The sequence below is a fragment of the Balaenoptera physalus genome (genome assembly GCF_965194825.1).
Source record: "Balaenoptera physalus genome assembly, chromosome: X".
NCBI classification, from domain to species: Eukaryota; Metazoa; Chordata; class Mammalia; order Artiodactyla; family Balaenopteridae; genus Balaenoptera; species Balaenoptera physalus.
In genome coordinates, this window is record NC_138903.1 from 67218498 (window position 1) to 67241358 (window position 22861).

Genomic DNA, 22861 nt, shown 5'->3' on the forward strand with positions numbered 1-22861 from the left:
TAGAGCCTGTGGGCCACAACTACTGAGCCCGTGGGCCACAACTACTGAAGCCTGCGTGCCTAGAGCCCGTGCTCCGCAACAAGAGAAGCCACCGGAATGAGAAGCCTGCGCACCATAACGAAGAGTAGCCCCCACTCACCACAACTAGAGAAAGCCCGCGTGCAGCAACAAAGACCCAACACAGCCAAAAATAAAATAAATAAATTTTTTAAAGATCTGTATTGGGACTTCCCTGTTGGCACAGTGGTTAAGAATCTGCCTGCCAAGGCAGGGGACACGGGTTTGAGCCCTGGTCCGGGAAGATTCCACATGCCGCAGAGCAACTAAGCCCGTGCACCACAACTACTGAGCCTGCGCTCTAGAGCCCGCAGGCCACAACTACTGAGCCCACGTGCCACAACTACTGAAGCTGCATGCCTAAAGCCCGTGCTCTACAACAAGAGAAGCCACCGCAACGAGAAGCCCGCGCACCGTAACGAAGAGTAGCCCCCACTCGCAGAAAATAGAGAAAGCCTGCGCACAGCAACGAAGACCCAACGCAACCAAAAAAAACAAAATCTGTATTGATAGTTCATAAGTGTGCATGTATAAGCTATCTCCATACTTGTTGCCAGAAAAATATGTTTATATAATTCACTAAATATCTTCTTGTCTTGTGTTATTTAGTTTTATTCTAAAAGCACTTAAGGGCAGAACCTAGGTATTTCTGGTTTTATTAGGCTCAGTACCAACAGTACCTACTTTGGCAAATAAACACTATTCAGAATTTGTCAGAAAACGTCAAACTTTCCTAAACAATGAAGAAACAATGGAGGACTGAACAAATTCCAGTCTACTGTTTTGAATACAAAGATATAAATGCTCTAATGCAGGTAAAAAAAATGCAACTTTGAGTAATAAAGCAGCAACATTTGAATAAGACCTACATTTTACCTTATGTATAAATAGTGATCTCTGCGTAACATTCAAATTTTTTAATTGCAGTAACAGTCACCATGTTCACATGGGCCAAATCAGTAATTCCCAGTAGGAACTTCAAGAAATGTCTCATTATATTTGGCACACTGGTTAAATACAGTTCATTTCATCAATATGCCACACCCCATCCCCACCCAAAGGCAGAGTCTTCAAATGGAGACAGGAGGCAAAGAACGTGGCAAGATCAAGAAAGCAGGGGACTTCCCTGGTGGTGCAGTGGTTAAGAATCCGTCTGCCAATGCAGGGGACACAGGTTCGAGCCCTGGTCCAGGAAGATCCTACATGCCACGGAGCAACTAAGCCCACGCACCACAACTACTGAGCCTGCACTCTAGAGCCCGTGAGCCACAACTACTGGGCCCATGCACTGCAACTACTGAAGCCCGCGTGCCTAGAGCCCGTGCTCTGCAACGAGAGAAGCCACCACAATGAGAAGCCTGTGCACCACAACAAAGAGTAGCCCCCACTCACCGCAACTAGAGAAAGCCTGCGTGCAGCAACGAAGACCCAACACAACCAAAAAGAATAAATTAAAAAAATAAATAAGTAAATAAATAGTTGCCTATGTGCAGCAAATTCAAGTTTTGCTTTTTGGAACTTTTTTCCCCAAATATTTTCAATCGAGTTTGGTTAAATCCGCGGATGCAGAATCCAGTATATTTGGCATAGTTGAGCAGACTCAAATATCTGTCACGCCCATGCTCAAAACATTCAGGGGCTCCCCATGTTTATAAATAAGGATCAAGTGCAAACGCCTAAGCAAGAGAGACTTCCCTGGTGGTCCAGTGGGTAAGGCCCCGTGCTCCCAATGCAGGGGGTCCAGGTTAGATCCCTGGTCGGGGAACTAGATCCTCCATGCATGCCGCAACTAAGAGCCCACATGCTGCAACTAAACATGCTGCAATGAACATCCCACGTGCCGCAACTAAGACCTGGCACAGCCAAAATAAATAAATACATATTAAAAAAAAATCCTAAGCAAGAATTTGAAGGTCTCTGCAAAATAATTCACAGATGACTTTCCAATCTCATCTGACCATAACTCTAAGCTCAAAGAAGGTTCTCTTTCCCCTCTTCACCCACTGAATATTCTTTTACTTCTCTTTAAGAGCAACACATTCTGCTTATAGTTCCTTGTTTAAAACTCAAAAGTACTCCCTACTGGAGTGTAAATGCCTCAAAGGAAGAAACTGGTCTGAGTTCATCTCTTTTTCCCATGTGAGAAATAACAAATTGCCTTGAACAGAGGAATACTAAATGTTTATTAAAATAAAGATAATGCCTGCTCAGGGATTCCTTAAAAGAAGAGTGTTGATTTGTTGAGCATTTTTTAAAAGTCCTGAAGTCATTTAGTACCATCAAATATTTTCCCTTCTATCTCTAAATTGAAATATTCAATAAGCTGTGTTGGATGCTCTACAGGCAGTCTTCGAAAGAAATGTATTATTTCATATACTTAACAGTAACAGGTCCAGTCACTGTAATATGAAACATTTACTCTTAGTTCTCTATTTTTAGTAGATACTCAGAAAACAAAATGAAAATTCATAAATAGGGTGTTTTGATTTTGAATGTTGGGGGTATCTGAGGAAAGGGGAAAGGCAAGAAAAATAAGAGGTGGGCAAATTCTCCCTAACTCTACAGAAATTAACCAAGCCTAGCTTCAAAATCTCTAAAGTGGGCTGATAATATTAGTATTAAAAGTAAAACCATTTTTAAAATATAGTAGGGACTTCCCTGGTGGTCCAGTGGCTAAGAGTCCACCTTCCAATGCAGGGGACACGGATTCGAGCCCTGGTCAGGGAACTAAGAGCCCACATGCCACGGGGCAACTAAGCCCGAGCGCTCTAGAGCCCGCGTGCTGCTACTGAGCCCATGTGCCCAGGAGCCCGCGTGCCAAAACTAGAGAGGAGCCTGCATGCTGCAATGAAGAGGCCGTGCACCACAACGAAAGATCCTGCATGCCTCAACGAAGATCCCGCATGCCACAACTAAAGACCCGACATAGGCAAATAAATAAATATTTTTACAAAATAATAATAAAATAAAGTATAGTAAAAGCAAAGATGTGCCTCCCGATAAAATGTGCTCAGAAAGGCATATCACTTCATACTATCCCTAGCAAAATACATAATCACAAGGAAACACCAGACAAACCCAAATTAACTGGCCTGTGTTCTTCAAAAAACGTAAGGGAAAAAAAAGGCACGGTGAACTGCTCCAGATTAAAGAAGATTAAACAGACATGAAAATAAAATGCAATGCGTGTTCCAGAACTGGATCCTGGACCAGAAAAAATGATATTTCAGTCTTTCACTATGAAGGACATTATGAATCAATTGGCAAAATGTAAATAAGGTCTATAGATTAGAAACAGTACTGTATCAAGGTTAATTTCTAAATTTGCTAACTATATTGACGTTATATAAGAAAATATTCCCATTTTGGGGAAACTTTTTTTTTTTTTTTTTTGGCTGCGCTGGGTCTTCATTGCTGCGTGGGCTTTCTCTAGTTGAGACGAGCAGTAGCTACTCTTTGTTGTGGTGTGCAGGCTTCAGTGGTTTCTCTTGTTGCGGAGCACATGCTCTAGGCACGTGGGCTTCAGTAGTTGTGGAGCACAGGCTTATTAGTTGCTCCGCGGCATGTGGGATCTTCCCGGACCAGGGCTTGAACCCATGTTCCCTGCACTGTCAGTGGGATTCTTAACCACTGCGTCACCAAGGGAGGTCCCTGGGGAAACTTTTCCTTTTGAAATATAGTAAAAAGGAGATTTTCTTTTTTCTTTTTTTTTTTTTGGCCACACCACACGCAGCATGTGGAATCATATTTCCCAGACCAGGGATCTAACCCCCTCCTGCTGCAGTGGAAGTGCAGAGTCTTAACCACTGGACCCCAGGGAAGTCCCAGGAGATGATTATTCTTTATCTCCCTGAAGGTAGGATCAGGTTCATCTCCTGAGGTTACAGTTATAAAAAACATTCCCAAAAAATCATTCAATAAAATAGTACATGAGATGAATGACACATCGACTAGACATTTAAGGAAGTATCTTTGATCTGTGGAGAGACATTTTTTTAACATCTTTATTGCAGTATAATTGCTTTACAATGGTGTGTTAGTTTCTGCATTATAACAAAGTGAATCAGCTATACATATATATATATCCCCATATCTCAACCCTCTTACGTCTCCCTCCCTCCCACCCTCCCTATCCCACCCCTCTAGGTGGTCACAAAGCACCGAGCTGATTTCCCCGTCCTATGCGGCAGCTTCCCACTAGCTATCAATTTTACATTTGGTAGTGTATATATGTCCATGCCACTCCCTCACTTTCTCCCAGCTTACCCTTCCCCCTCCCCATGTCCTCAAGTCCATTCTCTAGTAGGTCTGCATCTCTATTCCCATCCTCCCTCTAGGTTCTTCATAACTATTTTTTTTTTTTAGATTCCATATATATGTGTTACCATACGGTACTTGTTTTTCTCTTTCTGACTTACTTCACTCTGTATGACAGACTCCAGGTCCATCCACCTCACTACAAATAACTCCATTTCGTTTCTTTGTATGGCTGAATTATATTCCATTGTATATATGTGCCACATCTTCTTTATCCATTCATCTGTCGATGGACACTTAGGTGGCTTCCATGTCCTGGCTATTGTAATCAGAGCTGCAATGAATATTGTGGTACATGACTCTTTTTGAATTACGGTTTTCTCAGAGTATATGCCCAGTAGTGGGATTGCTGGGTCGTTTGGTAGCTCTATTTTTAGTTTTTTAAGGAACCTCCATACTGTTCTCCATAGTGGCTGTATCAATTTACCTTCCCACCAACAGTGCAAGAGGGTTCCATTTTCTCCACACCCTCTCCAGCATTTATTGTTTGTAGATTTTTCGATGATGGCCATTCTCACTGGTGTGAGGTGATACCTCATTGTAGTTTTGATCAGCAATTCTCTAATGATTAGTGATGTTGAGCAGCTTTTCATGTGTTTGCAATCTGTATTTCTTTGGAGAAATGTCTATTTAGGTCTTCTGCCCATTTTTGGAATTGGTTGTTTGTTTTTTTGAGATTGAGCTGCATGAGCTGCTTGTAAATTTTGCAGATTAATCCTTTGTCAGTTGCTTCATTTGCAAATATTTTTTCCCATTCTGAGGGTTGTCTTTTTATCTTGTTTATGGTTTCCTTTGCTGTGCAAAAGCTTTTAAGTTTCATTAAGTCCCATTTGTTTATTTTTGTTTTTATTTCCATTTCCTTTGGCATCTGTTGTAAAGCTGGTTTGGTGGTGCTGAATTCTCTTAGCTTTTGCCTGTCTGTAAAGGTTTTAATTTCTCCGTCGAATCTGAATGAGATCCTTGCTGGATAGAGTAGTCTTGGTTGTACGTTTTTCCCTTTCATCACTTTAAATATGTCCTGCCGCTCCCTTCTGGCTTGCAGAGTTTCTGCTGAAAGATCAGCCGTTAACCTTTTGGGCATTCCTTTGTATGTTATTTGTTGTTTTTCCCTTGCTGCTTTTAATATTTTTTCTGTGTATTTAATTTTTGATAGTTTGATTTATATGTGTCTTGGTGTGTTTCTCCTTGGATTTATACTGTATGGGACTCTCTGCACTTCCTCTACTTGACTATTTCCTTTCCCATATTAGGGAAGTTTTCAACTATAATCTCTTGAAATATTTTCTCAGTCCCTTTCTTTTTCTCTTCTTCTTCTGGGACACATAAAATTCGAATGTTGGTGCGTTTAATGTTGTCCCACAGGTCTCTGAGACTGTCCTCAATTCTTTTCATTCTTTTTTCTTTATTCTGCTCTGCAGTAGTTATTTCCACTATTTTATCTTCCAGGTCACGTATCCGTTCTTCTGCCTCAGTTATTCTGCTATTGATTCCTTCTAGAGAATTTTTAATTTCATTTATTGTGTTGTTCATCACTGTTTGTTTGTTCTTTAGTTCTTCTAGGTCCTTGTTAAACGTTTCCTGCATTTTCTCTATTCTATTTCCAAGATTTTCGATCATCTGTACTATCATTACTCTGAATCTTTTTTCAGGTAGACTGCCTATTTCCTCTTCATTTGTTTGGTGTGGTGGGTTTTTACCTTGCTCCTTCATCTGCTGTGTGTTTCTCTGTCTTCTCATTTTGCTTAACTTACTGTGTTTGGGGTCTCCTTTTTGCAGGCTGCAGGTTTGTAGTTCCTGTTGTTTTTGGTGTCTGCCCCCAGTGGCTAAGGTTGATTCAGTGGGTTGTGTAGGCTGCCTGGTGGAGGAGACTGGTGCCTATGTTCTGGTGGATGAGGCTGGATCTTGCCTTTCTGGTGGGCAGGTCTGCATCCAGTGGTGTGTTTTGGGGTGTCTGTGACCTTATTATGATTTTAGGCAGCCTTTCTGCTAGTGGGTGGGGTTGTGTTCCTGTCTTGCTAGTTGTTTGGCATAGGGTGCCCAGCACTGTAGCTTGCTGGTCGTTGAGTGGAGCTGGGTCTTGTTGTTGAGATGGAGATCTCTGGGAGATTTTTGCCATTTGATATTATGTGGCGCTGGGAGGTCTCTGGTGGACCAATGTCCTGAACTTGGCTCTCCCACCTCAGAGGCTCAGCCTGACACCTGGCCAGAGCACCAAGATCCTGTCATCCACATGGCTCAGAATAAAAGGGAGAAAAAAAGAAAGAAAGAAAGAAAAATAAAATAAAATAAAATAAAATAAAGTTATTAAAATTTAAAATAAAAAATAATTATTAAAAATTTTAAAAATTTAAAAGAAAAAAAAGAAAGAAAGAAGAGAGCAACCAAACCAAAAAACAAATCCACCAATGATAAGAAGCGCTAAAAACTACACTAAAAAAGAAAAAAAAAGGGGGGGGGGCAGACAGAACCCTAGGACAAATGGTAAAAGCAAAGCTATACAGACAAAATTACACACAGAAGCATATATATACACACTCCCAAAAATAGAAAAAGGAAAATATATACATATCGTTGCTCCCAATGTCAACTGCCTCAATTTGGGATGATTCGTTGTCTATTCAGGTATTCCACAGATGCAGGGTACATCAAGTTGATTGTGGAGATTTAATCCACTGCTCCTGAGGCTGCTGGGAGAGATTTCCCTTTCGCTTCTTTGTTCGCACAGCTCCTGGGGTTCAGCTTTGGATTTGGCCCCGCCTTTGCATGTAGGTCGCTGGAAGGCATCTGTTCTTCGCTCAGACAGGATGGGGTTAAAGTAGCAGCTGATTAGAGGGCTCTGGTTCACTCAAGCCCAGGGGAGGGAGAGGTACGGAATGCAGGGTGAGCCTGCGGAGGCAGAGGGCAGCGTGAGGTTGCAACAGCCTGAGGCGCACCGTGTGTTCTCCTGGGGAAGTTGTGCCTGGATCACAGGACCCTGGCAGTGGCGGGCTATACAGGCTCCCTGGAGGGGAGGTGTGGATAGTGACCTGTGCTTGCACACAGTCTTCCTGGTGGCTGCAGCAGCAGCCTTAGCGTTTCATGCCCATCTCTGGTGTCTCTCTGATAGCCACGGCTCACGCCTGTCTCTGGAGCTCGTTTAGGCGGTTCTCTGAATCCCCTCTCCTCGGGCACCCCGAAACAATGGTCTCTTGCCTCTTTGGCAGTTCCAGACTTTTTCCCGGACTCCCTCTGGACTAGCTGTGGCACACTAGCCCCCTTCAGGCTGTGTTCACGCAGCCAAGCCCAGTCCTCTCCCTGGGATCTGACCTCCGAAGCCCGAGCCTCAGCTCCCAGCCCCAACCCGCCCTGGCGGGTGAGCAGACAAGTCTCTCAGTCTGGTGAATGCTGGTTGGCACCAATCCTCTGTGTAGGAATCTCTCTGCTTTGCCCTCCACACCCCTGTTGCTGCACTCTCCTCCGTGGCTCCAAAGCTTCCCCGCCGCCACCCCCTGTCTCCACCAGTGAAGGGGCTTCCTAGTGTGTAGAAACTTTTCCTCCTTCACAGCTCCCTCCCACTGGTGCAGGTCCCGTCCCTATTCTTTTGTCTCTATTTTTTCTTTTTTCTTTTGCCCTACCCAGGTACGTGGGGAGCTTCTTGACTTTTGGGAAGTCTGAGGTCTTCTGCCAGCGTTCAGTAGGTGTTCTGTAGGAGTTGTTCCACTTGTAGATGTATTTCTGATGTATTTGTGGGGAGGAAGGTGATCTCCACATCTTACTCTTCCACCATCTTGAAGGTCTCATGGATAGACATTTTTTAAGTATCATTTATAAAAACACCAAAACATCTCTTTTTTTTGGTGGTGGGGGGGAACAGAGTTACTAGCCAAAATGTAAATTAGTACCGATTTTTAAAAGTATAGTGTAAGGTATAATGTAAGCTCCATGGGGAGCCTTAATTTAATTTGTCTTGTTCACCTAAGCAGTACTTAGAACAGTTCTTGGCACATGGTAATAGTAATTAGTAACAACTAATATTTGAGTAATTATTATGTCACACTAACCTAAGTGTTTTGTGTCCATTAACTCATTTAGTCTTCACACAGCCCAAGAAATATTTGGTGAATGAATCAATACTTTTTGCAGGATGACAATTACAGTCAGTTCTGCAATAATATAACATGAGTTCCTAAAAATCACCAGGTAATGCAAAATTGTGCAATGAACACCATAGGATTCATGGGAAAAACGGGGTTAGAAGCCCAACACTGAAAAAACTTCATCAGTGATACATTTTTTTAAAAAAGACAGAAACCTAATAGAAATGGTAGCACAATTTTACACAGTTTACACATGTTAAGTGATTAAGAAATACACAAGTACAACAATAAATATGGCACGTTACCTTGAAAAAGACCTGAAGTTTGCTTGTGGAAGTGGGCATCAGAATGGTTGCAGCTCATGAATTACTGTGAAGTGATGGAAGGAGGGTTATCTGAAATCGGATGGAAAATTGTAACAATAGATGTGGATGGGTGTGGCTCATAACACAAGGGGTGAACTGAGGTAGGTGGTAGATGTCTGAGGTATGTGCCTATATATGCGTGTATTTTAATGCAACTCAGTTCAGCTGGATGCAGTTTCCTGCATTCACCCAGGGCAAACTTTCTATAAAGGGCCAGATAGTAAATATTTTAGGCTTTGTGGGCCATTAGGTCTCTGTTGCAACTATTCAACTCTGAGACCGTGCTACAAAAGCAGCCACAGGACAAAGTAAACAAATGGGCTTGGGTGTGTTCCAACAAAACTTTATTTACAAAAATAGGCCACTGTTTGGTGGCCATAGTTTGCTGAGCCCTGAACTTGCAGACAAAATCCTAAATAAGAAAATGCAAATTTTGTCTTATGCTCAAATTGTCCCCCGATACATCAATCTTGTTGGAACAAATTCACTTTTCAAAACAAGTGTTATAGCAGAACTAAGTTTAAAATGCTATCAAATAAACCAAAAAATAACTGATATAATTCAAATAAGCAAAATAAATCCAGAATTACTCAAAAATAAACTATTTTTGATTTTGGATTTTATAAATCAAATGTCATCCAAAAGTCAACTGACAAATGACCAAAATAAAGACAACTAATGGTACATTTTGAACACTCATAGTCATTCAAAATCTGTGCATTAAATTCTACACAATCTTCAAGGAAAATGGGTTATGTTTTTGATAGCTCTTCTGAATTAAAATTATCGGGCTCAGTCACAAGGGCACATGTGGCTTTTACAAGATCATCGAGCAATCAAAGTTAACATATGAACTGCACTGTAAGATAAATAAGTTCTGAAGATCTGATGTACAGCACACAGCATGGTGACTATAGTTAACAATACTGTATTATATCCTTGAAAGTTGCTAGAGAGTAGATCTTAAATGTTCTCTCCACAAGAATAACAAAAAAAGGTAATTATTGTGACAGTCATTTCAAAATATATACACATATCAAATCAGCACATTGTACACCTTAAACTTACACAATGCTATATGTCAATTATACCTCAATAAAGCTGGAAAAAATACTAATTGCACATGGTTATACAATATTTGCCCAGGAACTGAGTTAAAAATTCTAAGTTGACCTCCTTTCAATTAGAAAACACTAATATATACAACATTTCTTTGCTCAAGCTGCTATAACTCACATCTGAAATCCTCCCCCAGTCTTCTTTGTTAAAAGTAGATGCATCCTCCAAGGGTCACATTCAAATGCTACCTCTCTATAAAGTCTTCCCTGGACCCCATCAGAAATGTCTTCCTACTCTAAACTCCCACAGCAAGTTACTTGTTACCCAACACAGCATGTAGCACTTTATATCCTGCTTCAAATTTATTTGTGAACACGTCTTATTTCCTCTGCTGTGTGGAAAATAAGACTAATCTTTAGCCATACTAATCCCTCTGCTGGACTGCCCTTTTTCACAGCCAACCCTTAACTGCTAACTTACCTTCAAGACCCAATACAGATACCATCTCCTCTGCAAAACTTTCCTAAACATCCCCCAAATTAGGCTTTCATTCATTCTGATCCCTAGCACAACCAATATACCTCCATTTTAGCACTGCTTTGTAACTGCTTATTTACTTACTATTTCCCTCCTTAGATTAAGAATGCTTTAAGGAGGCAGGAATTTTGTCTTTTACCCTTTGCATACGCTAGTACAGTGCCTGGCACCTAGTTGGTACTCAAGTATTTGATCAACTAATAAAGCATTCCTCCAAAATATCGAGTATAGGGTATATACACATGAACACCACTACCATACCAATAAATTTCTTAAACAAATATTTTATGTAACAGTTCACAAGAAAGCTGGACTACTGATAGCAAGAATGGCTACTTCAAGCCAAAACTCAGAGACAAAGTCTCAGAGACAGGATCTGAAAACAGTGGCTAGAGAGCAAAATTCACAGAACCTTTTCCCAGGGCAAAAATCACCAGCAGCTAGAATATAGGTCTTTTCAGAAGTATCATCTCCAATCATAAAAGAGCAGAAATACACTGGATATAGTAATCTTTCAAAATAGAACATATCCTGAGCCACAATAATTATTAACGAACTTCCCAGCAAAGTTTTTCCGTTCTAATAAATGTTTGTGTATGTGATAGTATATATTATATTAGCAACAAAACACCTGTATCCTAACCATGTAAGCTTCAAGGCAAAAAAGATATGCATACATTGAATAAAGAAACTTTCCCTCATCACTTCTTCTCCCTACCCCCAAAAAGGCAAACAAAGTCAAAAAATGATCGACACTAACGTAACCAGGATTATGTTTTTAATAACTTTGTAGACCATCTAGTACAAGTTCATTCTGTAAATGACAAAGCAGAGGCCTAGAAAGATGAATGATTTGTCTACAACAATCAGTTGAGCAACAGAGCTGTAACTAGAAAACCCAGGTTTAGCTCCGAGTTAAGCACTCATTCCTCCACAACCAGCAGTTCTCAAACTTCTAGTCTCAGGACCTCTTTACACTCCTAAAACACTTAAAAATTAACAAAGACCCCCAAAGAGCTTTTAGTTTATTGTCTTTTAAGAACCGCTGTTATAACCATGTTATCGCCTCCAGAACTGCAGGCTTTATCAGTATCTTTTAAACTTACTCCTATTTTACAGATGGAGAGCTATGGAGATTAATCATCCTGCATGTCAGCTATCAAGCCAATAAGACAAGCATTAGGATACATGTACAGAGAGATCCTACTTAGACACTCCTTTTACTGCCCTGCTATATTCAACATTCCTAAAGGAAGAGCTATACATCATTTTCCAATGGCTTAACCCATTTTAACAGCTTCTGCCAATGTCCAAGAGAACATTCAAGCTCTGGAGGAAAAAGACTTCATGTAAACCCAAGAATTGCCTGTATTCTGTGGCCCAATCCGTAAATTTATTCAGATTTCAAAAGTGAAATAGGCACATAAATACACACAATTTCTTACAGAAAAAATTATTTCACACACCTAAATCTATATACAAATACCTTTAAGTACTACATTTATCTTATCTCTAGAAATACAATATAAAAGTGAAGGCTCATGGTCAACTATACCAAGGGTTGCCAATAATGAGAACTGGCCTGATCACAATTAAAATCACAAATGTCTTTCTTTTCATCCACACCAATAACATAACGAAACAGCTGGCATTTGAATATTTTCAAAACCCTTTGTAAAATTTGCATGTACTCCGCTGCCACAGGCCTGGCCTAATACTTTCCACACAGTGGGAATGCACATATTTCACAGATAACATTTTTCAAAAATACGTTAGTATGCAACTGAGTGTGAACTACCACAATAACAGACACTTTCTAAGACATTTTCCCAACATCTCTCAAGTTAGACCACTTCTACCTTTTAAAATTTAAGACCAATAACTGGTTATATTGCTTTCAGCTTTTCAAGTAATCAATTGCCATAAGGATTAGAATGACAAGTTCCATCAAATCTCCAAGATCTTTATATAAAAATAAATGAAAGTTTATCTGTCAATCAGAGGCTGATCTTTCAGGCCAAAAAACTGAAGAAATAATCTTATTTAAAACAAAACAAATAACAAAAAACTCTTTAAAAACAATAACAAAACCTTTGAAAACTGAGCCACTGATTTTTCAGTGTATATTTGTCCCTCAGTATCTGAGGGGAGTTGGTTCCAGGACCCACCACAGATACCAAAATCTGAAGATGCTCAAGTCCCATAGTCAGCCCTCCGTATCCGCAGTTCCGCATCCTCAGATTCAACCAACCACAGATTGAAATCCTCGGTACTGAGTGGAGGAACACAGAGCCAACTGTATGATTTAGCCAAATCATCAATTTATTTTCCTCCCTCTTGCCTTTTGGCTATTTTTTTACCACAGAATCCTAGGAATGTTCTTTTTTTATAAATGTAAGTAAAAATTAGAAACTAATCTTTGCTCCTATTTTTAAGTGCTGGACAGAAGATCTGATAAAGAAAAAATCTGGAACAATTGTGTAAAATAAAATTAATGACAATTCATAGAATTGTTCATATTATTTCTGCCTCACATTAGAAGAGAATCAAGAGTGATTTGGTATTGTGGGTTCAATTCACTCAAGCATTACCAGTCAGATTATCCTTTAACTACAATTATGGCTTGAGATGAATGACACTTCAGACTGAGACAGTTCTTCTGAACACCCACTTGGAGCACTTTCATAGTAAATAATCAGCATCACACTTTTTAAAATTAATTCTTTACATTTATACATGTGTTCTTTGCAAGGGGGTTTTCACGTAGCTTAAGATTCTCCTGGAATTAAATGCTTCAGATATCTTACTATCTCATATGAACATAAAAGACAAAATATTAGGGCTTCCCTGGTGGCGCAGTGGTTGAGAATCTGCCTGCTAATGCAGGGGACACGGGTTCGAGCCCTGGTCTGGGAAGATCCCACATGCCACGGAGCAACTGGGCCCGTGAGCCACAACTGCTGAGCCTGCGCGTCTGGAGCCTGTGCCCCACAACGGGAGGGGCCGCGATAGTGAGAGGCCCGCGCACCGCGATGAAGAGCGGTCCCCGCACCGCGATGAAGAGTGGCCCCCGCTTGCCTCAACTAGAGAAAGCCCTCGCACGAACCGAAGACCCAACACAGCCAAAAATAAAATAAATAAATAAATAAATAAAGTAGCTATTAAAAAAAAAATATTTCCCTTAAAAAAAAAAAAAAAGACAAAATATTATAAACACCTACAAACTCAAAAGACCTACAATAAATGACAATAGTAGCTAACATGAACTTCTTCCATTGTAATACTTGGGCTAAATTAAAATGGTCATAATCACATTATATCTGGCAGCTCAAGGAGGTATTAATGCCTGTGGTTAAGAACATAAGCTCTGGAGTAAAGACTGGGTTCAATTCCAGCTCCACCAATTACAAACTATATAACTTTGATCAAGTTCTTTGATCTCTCTATGCCTCAGTTTCCTCCTTATCTGTAAAAAGGGGAACACCAAGTACCTACCCATAGAGCTGTTCTGAGAATTAATCACGACTACACAGGTCAAGGTCAACAGTAAGCACTCAATTTTAGTTAAGATTATTACTCTTACCACTAAGATCAACAAAAATTCAAGGCCCATAAGGAAAACTGACCCTGGCATAAAATGAATAATTCTATTCAGAAAGTCTATACATAATTAATTTGCTCACCCTAAAGAAAGGGAGAAAATCCAAGTTCAAGCTACGGTTTTAGAGGCAGACTTTGTGAGATTTAGTAAAATCTAGAGGTCATATTTAACTGTAAGGTACACCCTTCATGTCCAGGAACATGGGCACCTGATAATAACTAACCAACAAGTTGTTGGGTACCTCTTACGTGCCCAATACCCCTTACGTAAAGGCTTATTGCACTTGGACCAATTAACACAAATTCAAAAACCAATGCCACGATCCTTACACAACTAGGGATCTATAATCTAAGAACTAAAGTGCATTTTTTTTCCTCAAAGGAAGGAAAACATCTTCCATCTACTGCTTGTTAATGCAGAAAAATAGGCACAATAAATATCACAGGTTCATTCCCAAATTCTATACACTAGGTAAAGTGCTCTAAAAACATATATACCTATATACTATTAAGATGGTGTATGTATATATATATATATATATACACACACACACACATATATACACATATATATATACACCATCCTAATAGTTACTCAAAAGCATATTTTGCCAACTACGAATGCAATTCTGATCTATGATCCCTGTAATTTTACTTTGCCACTAGGCGCCAAGGATACATCTCAAAGCAGAAAAATTACTTAATTCACAAGGGATGAAAAGTCAAATGTCAAACTGTCTGAAAAGCAAGCCAGCCACCTGTGTAAAAGTGGTATACATTTCACATTAACAACCCATTATTTTTAGACACTATCAAGAGGCAAATCAGAAGCACAAGAGAAAAGCAGCCTCAACCTAATATAAACGTGCTTGACTGGTAAGAGGTGGCCTGCGAGGCACTGCTTCCTTGCAATAGATCTTACTTCCCATCAACCCATGTTAACGTGCTCCCCACCCCTCTTGGAATATATAAATAAATAAACAAAAATTAGGTCTAATTACTTTTGCTCAAAATTTGCCCATAAAGTGGAGAAACATCTGAGGACTGCCTTACCACCCATTAAAGCTGGACTACACAAAAAGTAGTATACTGGGGTCCTCTGGAAGCAAAACCCTGCGTTAGTATCCCTTTGCCTAGAGGTAAATCCAAGGATACCCCTCAGGGTCTGGAGTAGAGAAGGAATACTGGCAAGACCCACCCGTTCACCCCACAAAATGGGCTTGTCCCCAGGGGCTGCAGAAAAAAAAAATTAAATTCCGCAAGGCCGGGGTACTTCCCGTCTTCGTCCAAACGCCACTAAGTCGTCCCAGGATCTCACATCCTCCCGACCGCCCCTCCCCCTCTTCCCACCTCCCACCCCTCACCCCCCCTCCTTCTTCCCCGCGCAGTCTCTAGGCCCAAAGATTAGGAAGAAAGACCAGGATACCAAAAACCGCCTCCCACTTCAGGGTCTCAATTCCACAAGCACCGAAGAATAAACAGAGGAGGCCAACTAAGCTCCGCGGTTCGGGGAGGCTGGAGAAAGCGCCCGACACGCCAGGCCGCGCCCCCCCCACCCCCACCCCGGGTTGGAGCCTACCGCCGAAACCCCGAAACCCTCCTCACCTAAAGAGAAAACGATGCCTCTTTCCGCTCAGCAAAACACAGGCCTAACCCACCAAGCCAAAGCTTTCCCAAACACCCGGCTCAGAAGGCGCGTAGGCCGAAACCACTGGGATCCGTGAGACGGGGTTGTGTTTTACCTCATGGGCTCAGCAGTCATGTTTTCGCTTCAATGCCTTGTCGGCTTCAGCGACCGTAGGGCGCCACTCTGCGCTCCCCGGTGCCCAGTTACGATAGAAATGCACTGGACTCTTAGTCGTCACTACAGCTGGCGCTGGATCCTCCCCACAGCTCAAAGGCCGCCACCGCTGCCACCTCCGCAGGAGCCGCGGAAACAAAGCGACGCCGCCGCCGCCGCCATTTTGTTGGGCCGAGGCTCAGGCAACAGAATTGGCGCGCCCTCCCTCTTCGTCTTTCCATCATCCATTGGCTGCCTTCTCCGCAGTGCAGATGCCTATTGGTTACAGAAATTCACCTTCTTTGGGGGCCTGTTGCTAAGGCGGTCTACGTCATTTGATCCCCTCCACCTTTTCATGGGGGGTCCAATTCAGTCCCATTGACCTGAAAGTGCTAGTGACGTATTTTGACTTTATTCTGAAAATGCTTTTTAATCCGTCCTCTTTTCTTTGACATACTGACAAAACAAGAACAGCAATTTACATTTATTGAGAGTTTACTATATACCCAGCACTATACTAATCCTTTATCCAGATTGTCTCATGTAATCCTTATACTCTTTGAGTCAGACAGCCGCTTGTTACCTACATTTTCTAGACGAGGAAACCAAAACACAAAGTCCCACAGTAGTGGAGCCAAGATTCCGATCAGACACCACACTCTTAACCACTAATCTATGTGGCCATCCTATACATTTTCTTTCCTATATTCCAGGTTATCATCAAGTTCTTTACTTTCCTAGATGATTTATATATAATATTAATCATTCCAGCATGCTTACAAATATATATATGTATTATAAATATAAAACATAAGACCAACTTGAGATCTGCACACAATTTTTTCAATATTGAATAAATTGCCACTTGGAACACACACGTGGACCATTTCCCCAGTCTGATGTGATGTTTGGCTCACAAACTAACCAGTCTAGGTCTATTTCCACCTCGTTACAGAGGTTTGGCTGTATCATCTCTAAAAGCCTTTCCAGGGAATTCCCTGGCCGTCCAGTGATTAGGGCTCTGCGCTTTCACTGCCGAGGGCCAGGGTTCCATCCCTGGTCGAGGAACTAAGATCCCACAAGCTGTGCAGCGTGGCCAGAGTAAATAAATAAAAATAGAATAAAAGCCTGTCCAGTTTTCACGTTCTATAATTTAATTGTCTATTGGTAATCTCTGCAAGTCACAAATCAGTTCTCTAAAATCAAATAGTTTCAAGTTTTGTTTCTAAATTTATTCTGCCATAAATAAAGTTCATTCTACTCGCTTTTTCCTGAAATCTGCAAGAGCTCCTGTTGTGTTTAGGTGACAAGGTTGCTGCTTTCTACTGGAATAGCAAGCGATGAGCATTTTTTGAATGGAACACTTTGATAATCTGATAGACTCGGGCAACTTTTTAATCAAGAGAAGCCTGTACACATTTCAAGTCATCTTTCAGATACTGAAGTACCATTGCCAACTGTAGAAACCAGCCTTCTGTATCTGGAATACTGATTTTCTTCTCGTCTTTTATACATTAAATATTACTTAAACATACAATTTACAGAAGTTATGTTTTCCTTGTTAGTAAATGCAGTTAATTTGAAAGGAGATCCACTCTGTTAGAAGACGTCACACAACTTTCAAACGAGCTCTTGGGGACAAGACTCAACACTAAGCAGCTTTAAATGGCAAATTCCACAAATAGAAAAACATCTTAATAACAAAATTATAATCACAGAATTTTAAAAATATAAAATAACTCAGTATTTGTGAATCATAAACAGAATATCTTTGCTATTAAAGGATGACTAACAAAGTTTTACTGATGTATTTATAGGGGGATCACTTTCAACATATAATTTTCAAAAAGACTTTCCTTCAGCTGTATTTTAGAAAAAATTCACTAGTACACATCACTTTCACATTTTTCATCAAGTTGCCACAGAAATCAACATAGACCCCTTTCTTGGACTCTTGACCATAAATGTGTGATTTGCGAATCTACTTATTTGCTTTGGAAGAAAGACAAGGTAAATTACCTTTAAAAGTGCAAGTTAGATGAAAAAATAGATACTCTCATAATTTTAAATAAACAGCATCACAAATTCTGACTATCTTATGTCAAAATCATAAAGCTTTGGTGATAACCATGAAATTTTTGAACGTATATATCCTTTAATCCAGAAATTTAACTTCTAAGAATTTATCTAACAGATAAACTCTACAGGTGAAAAATGAGTTGTCCACAAGACTATTCATTGCAACATTGTAACATCAAAGATTTAGAAACAACATAGATGTTCCTCAATAGAGGACTGGTGAAATAAACTATGCTATCCATATAACATAATACCACATAAGTCCTTAATAGAAAATTTTTTCAAAAATCACTTGTGTTTCTATGCACTAACAACAACCAATCCAAAAAGGAAATTAAGAAAACACTCTCATTTTCTATAGCATCAAAAGGGATAAAATACTTAAGAATAAACTTAACAAAGGCCGTGAAAGACTTGCACACTGAAGTCTATAAAGCATTGCTAAAAGAAATCAGAGAAAGACAAAAAGAATGGAAAGACATCTCATGCTCATGGACTGCAAGACTGACTGTTGTTAAAATGTCCTACTAGCTAAAAAGACCTACAGATTTAATGAAGTCTGTATTAAAATCCCAGTGGCATTCTTTGCAGAAATAGAAAAAAATCCCAAAATTAACATGAAAGCTCAAGGGACCTTAATAGCCAACTCAGTCTTGAAAAAGAAGTGCAAAAGTGGAGACCATACTCTTCCCGATTTCAAAATATACTACCAAGCAACAGTAATCAAGGCTGTGTGGTATTGGCATAATATATAGAAAATGGAACAGAAAAGAGAGCCCAGAAGTAAACCCTTGCATATATGGCCAAATGATTTTCAACTAAGGTGCCAAGACTACACAATGGGGAGAGGATAGTCTCTTCAATAAATGGTGTTGGGAAAATAGGATATCCAGCTGCAAAAGAGTGAAGTAGTACCCTTAACTTATACCATATACAAAGATTACCTCAAAATGGCTTAAAGACCTAAACCTGTAACATTCCTAGAAGAAAACATAGGGGGAAAGCTTTAGGTCATTTAATTTGGCAACTGGTTTCTTGGATGTGACAGCAAAAGCACAAGCAATGAAACTAAAAAAGATAAATGGGACTATATCAGATTTTAAAACTTATGCACATCAAAGGAAACTATCAAGAGTGTAAAAAGGCAACTTACAGAATGGGAGAAAATATTTGCAAATCCTATATGTGATAAGGGGTTAATATCCAGAATATATAAGGAACTTCTACAATTAACAGCAGTGACAAATAAAGAATAAAAAATGGACAAAGGAATTGAATAGGCAGTTCTCTAAAGAAGATATACGAATGGCCAACAAACATATGAAAAGATGCTCAATGCCACTAATCATAAGAGAAATTCAAATCAAAATCTCAATGAGGTATTACTTCAGGCTGTTGGAATGACTATCATCAGAAAGACAAGAGATAACAAATGCTGGCACGGGACTTCCCTGGTGGCACAGTGGTTAAGAATCTGCCTGCCAATGCAGGGGACACGGGTTCGAGCCCTTGTCTGGGAAGATCCCGTGTGCCACAACTACTGAGCCCGTGTGCCACAACTACTGAAGCCCGCATGCCTAGAGCCCATGCTCTGCAAGAAGAGAAGCCACCGCAATGAGGAGCCTGAGCACCACAATGAAGAGTAGCCCCCGCTTGTGGCAACTAGAGAATGCCCGTGTACAGCAACGAAGACCCAAGGCAACCAAAAATAAATAAATTAATTAATTTTTTTTAAAAAAGAAATGCTGGCAAGGACACAGTAAAAAGGGAATCCTTGTGCACTGTTGCTGGGAATATAAAATGGTGAAGCTGCTATTGAAAACAGTATGGAGGTTCCTCAAAAAGTTAAAAAGAGAATTACCATAGAATCCAACAATTGCACTTCTGGGTATATAACCAAGAGAATTGAAAGCAGGGTCTCGAAGAGATAATTGCCCACTGATGTTCATTGTAGCATTATTCACAATAGTCAGGAGGCGGAAGCAACCCAAATGTCCATTGGCAGATGAAAAAATAAAGAAAATGGAATATTATGCAGCCTTAAAAAAGAAGGAAATCCTTTCATACACTACAACATGGATGAATCTTGAGGATATTATGCTAAGCAAAATGTCACTTACAAAAGGACAAATACTGTATGATTCCACTCATATGAAGTATTTTAAATAGTCAAAATCCTATAAATGGAAAGTAGAAAGGTGGTTGACAAGGGCTGGGGAGATGGGTAAAGGAGAGGGCATTAGTTTTTAATGGGTATAAAGTTTCAATTTTTCAAGATTAAATAGTCCTAGAGATCACAACAATCTAAATATACATAACACTGCTGAACTGTACACTTAAAATTGTTAAAATGGTAAATTTAATATTACATACTTTTTTTACCAAATAAAAACTTTTTTAAAAAGGCAGGCATAGATGTACATATATGAGATGTTTTTCTAGTTATATTGTTAAATGGAAAAAAAAGCAAGTTGCATAACACTGTATTTTAATATTTGTGTTGGGGAGAGAGCAAGAGCAAGAGTAAGAGCCAGAGTGAGAGTGAGAATGAGAAAGAGAGAGGATAAGAAGTAAAATAACTCTGAAGGAATGAAAATTACATTTAATAATAGTGATTACCTGGAGAAGATAACCTGGGAGCGGGGGGACCAGGGCAGAAGGAAACTTCACTACACTATATACTCTTTGCACCTTTTATATTTTATAAATACATGTGGGTGTGTTTCCTGTTCAAAAAATGAATGTGAATTTAAAATTAAGACAGTGTGATATTGGTGAAAGAACAGACAAATAGATCAATGGAAGAACAGAGAGGCCAGAAATAATCCCGCACAAACAGAGTCAATTGATCTGTGGCAAAGGACCAAAGGCAATTCAACAGGGAAAGGACGGTCTTCAACAAATGGTGCTAGCAAAAGACACTGCTAAGATAATGAAAAGATTAGCCACAGATTGGGAGAAAATCTTTGCAAAACATATCTGTTAAAGGACTGATGTCCAAAATACACAAAGAACTCTTACAACTCAACAATAAGAAAACAAAGGCCCAGTTTTAAGATTGGGTTCTTCTTGGGCAAAAGAACCAAAGACACACCTCATCAAAGAAGATATACTGATAGCAAATAAGCTTATGAAAAAATGCTCAACATTATATGTCACTGGGCAATTGCAAATTAAAAGAACAATGATATACCACTACACAACTATTAGAATGGCTAATCCAAAACACTGACAACAACAAACGCCAATGAGAACATGGAACAACAGGAACTCTCATTCATTGCTGATAGGAATGGAAAATGGTACAGACACTTTGGAAAGTTTCTTACCAAACCTAAGGCTAAACATACTTTTACCATATGATCCCACACTTGCAGGAATGAATGCATGAATGAATTGGAAAATGACATCCACACCAAAACCTGCACACAGATGTTTATACCAACTTTATTCATAGTTTCCAAAACCTGGAAGCAACCAAGATGTCCTTCAGTAGGTGAATGGATAAGTAAACTGTGGTGCAGCCAGACAGTGGTATGTTATTCAGTCCTAAAAGAAATTAGATATCAAGCCATGAAAATACATGGAGGAAACTTAAATGCCTATTACTAAGGGAAAGAAGCCAATCTAAAAAGCTATATACTGTATGATTCCAACTATCTGATATTCTGAAAAAGGCAAATCTATGGAGACAATAAAAAGATCAGTGGTTGTTAGGGGTTGTTGGGGGAGGGATTGATGAAGAAGAAGAGCACAGAGGATTTTTACAGCAGTGAAACTATTCAGTATGGTACTATAATAGTAGATATTTGTCATTATACATTTGTCCAAACCCAGAGAATGTACAACACCAAGAGTGAACCCTAATGTAAACTATGGATTCTGGGTGATAATGAGGTATCAATGTAGGTTCATCAATTGTCACAAATATACCACACTAATTCAAGTAATTAATAATAGGGGAGGGACTTCCCTGATGGTCCAGTGGTTAAGAATCCGCCTTCCAATGCAGGGGATGCGGGTTCGATCCCTGGTCAGGGAACTAAGATCCCACATGCCACCGGGCAACTAAGCCTGTGCGCCACAGCTACTGAGTTCACGCACCTCAACAAGAGAGCCCAAGTGCTGCAACGAAAAGATCCTGCATGCCGCAACTAAGACCCGACACAGGGGCTTCCCTGATGGCGCAGTGGTTAAGAGTCCGCCTGCCAATGCAGGGGACACGGGTTCCAGCCCTGGTCAGGGAAGATCCCACATGCTGTGGAGCAACTAAGCCCCTGCTCCACAACTACTGAGCCTGCGCTCTAGAGCCCACGTGCCCAGAGCCTGTGCTCCACAACAAGAGAAGCCACTGAAATAAGCCCACACACCGCAACAAAGAGTAGCCCCCACTCGCCGAAACTAGAGAAAGCCCACGCGCAGCAACGAAGAACCAATGCAGCCAATAAATAAATAAATAAAAATAATAGAGAAAACTGGAGGGGGGGTTAGGTGGCATATGAGAAAGATCTGTACTCTCTGCTCAATTTTCCTGTAAAACTAAAACTGCTCGAAAAATAAAGTCCATTTAAAATGAATATAATTAAAAATCATAAAATAATTCACTTTTCCTCATAGGTCTGTTTAGGTTTTTTAACATAAAAGATATATTAAAACGACCTCTCCATTCACTTTATGAAAATTATGGGGGAGAACAGAATATTTAAAAGTAAACCAGGTACAAACTTCCAGTCATAAAATAAATAAGTCATGGGGATATAATGTACACCATGGTGACTATAGTTAATAATACTGCATTGCATATTTGAAACTTGCTAAGAATAAATCTTAAAAGTTCTCATCACATGAAAAGAAATGGTAACTACATATGTTGATGGATATTAACTAGACTTATTGTGGTGATCATTTTGCAACATCCACAAATATCGAATCATTATATTGTACACCTGAAACTAATATAATATTGTATGTCAAGTATACCTCAATTTTAA

General features: G+C 39.9%; 1 protein-coding gene across 6 annotated transcripts in view; it reads right to left on the bottom strand.

Annotated features, from left to right (window-relative positions):
- ATRX (ATRX chromatin remodeler) overlaps positions 1–16009 on the bottom strand; it is a 242716-nt gene extending 226707 nt beyond the window's left edge. For 4 of the 6 annotated variants that reach the window (XM_082447346.1, XM_082447343.1, XM_082447342.1 and 1 more), the window contains exon 1: positions 15754–16008. In XM_082447346.1, coding sequence (XP_082303472.1) covers positions 15754–15773 — 20 coding nt within the window. In that variant the 5' untranslated portion in view covers positions 15774–16008. Of the gene's footprint in view, positions 1–8755; positions 8848–15753 lie in introns of those variants that run through there. The other 2 variants (XM_082447341.1, XM_082447345.1) reach the window with 2 other exon arrangements.
- Between the last annotated feature and the right edge of the window lie 6852 nt (positions 16010–22861).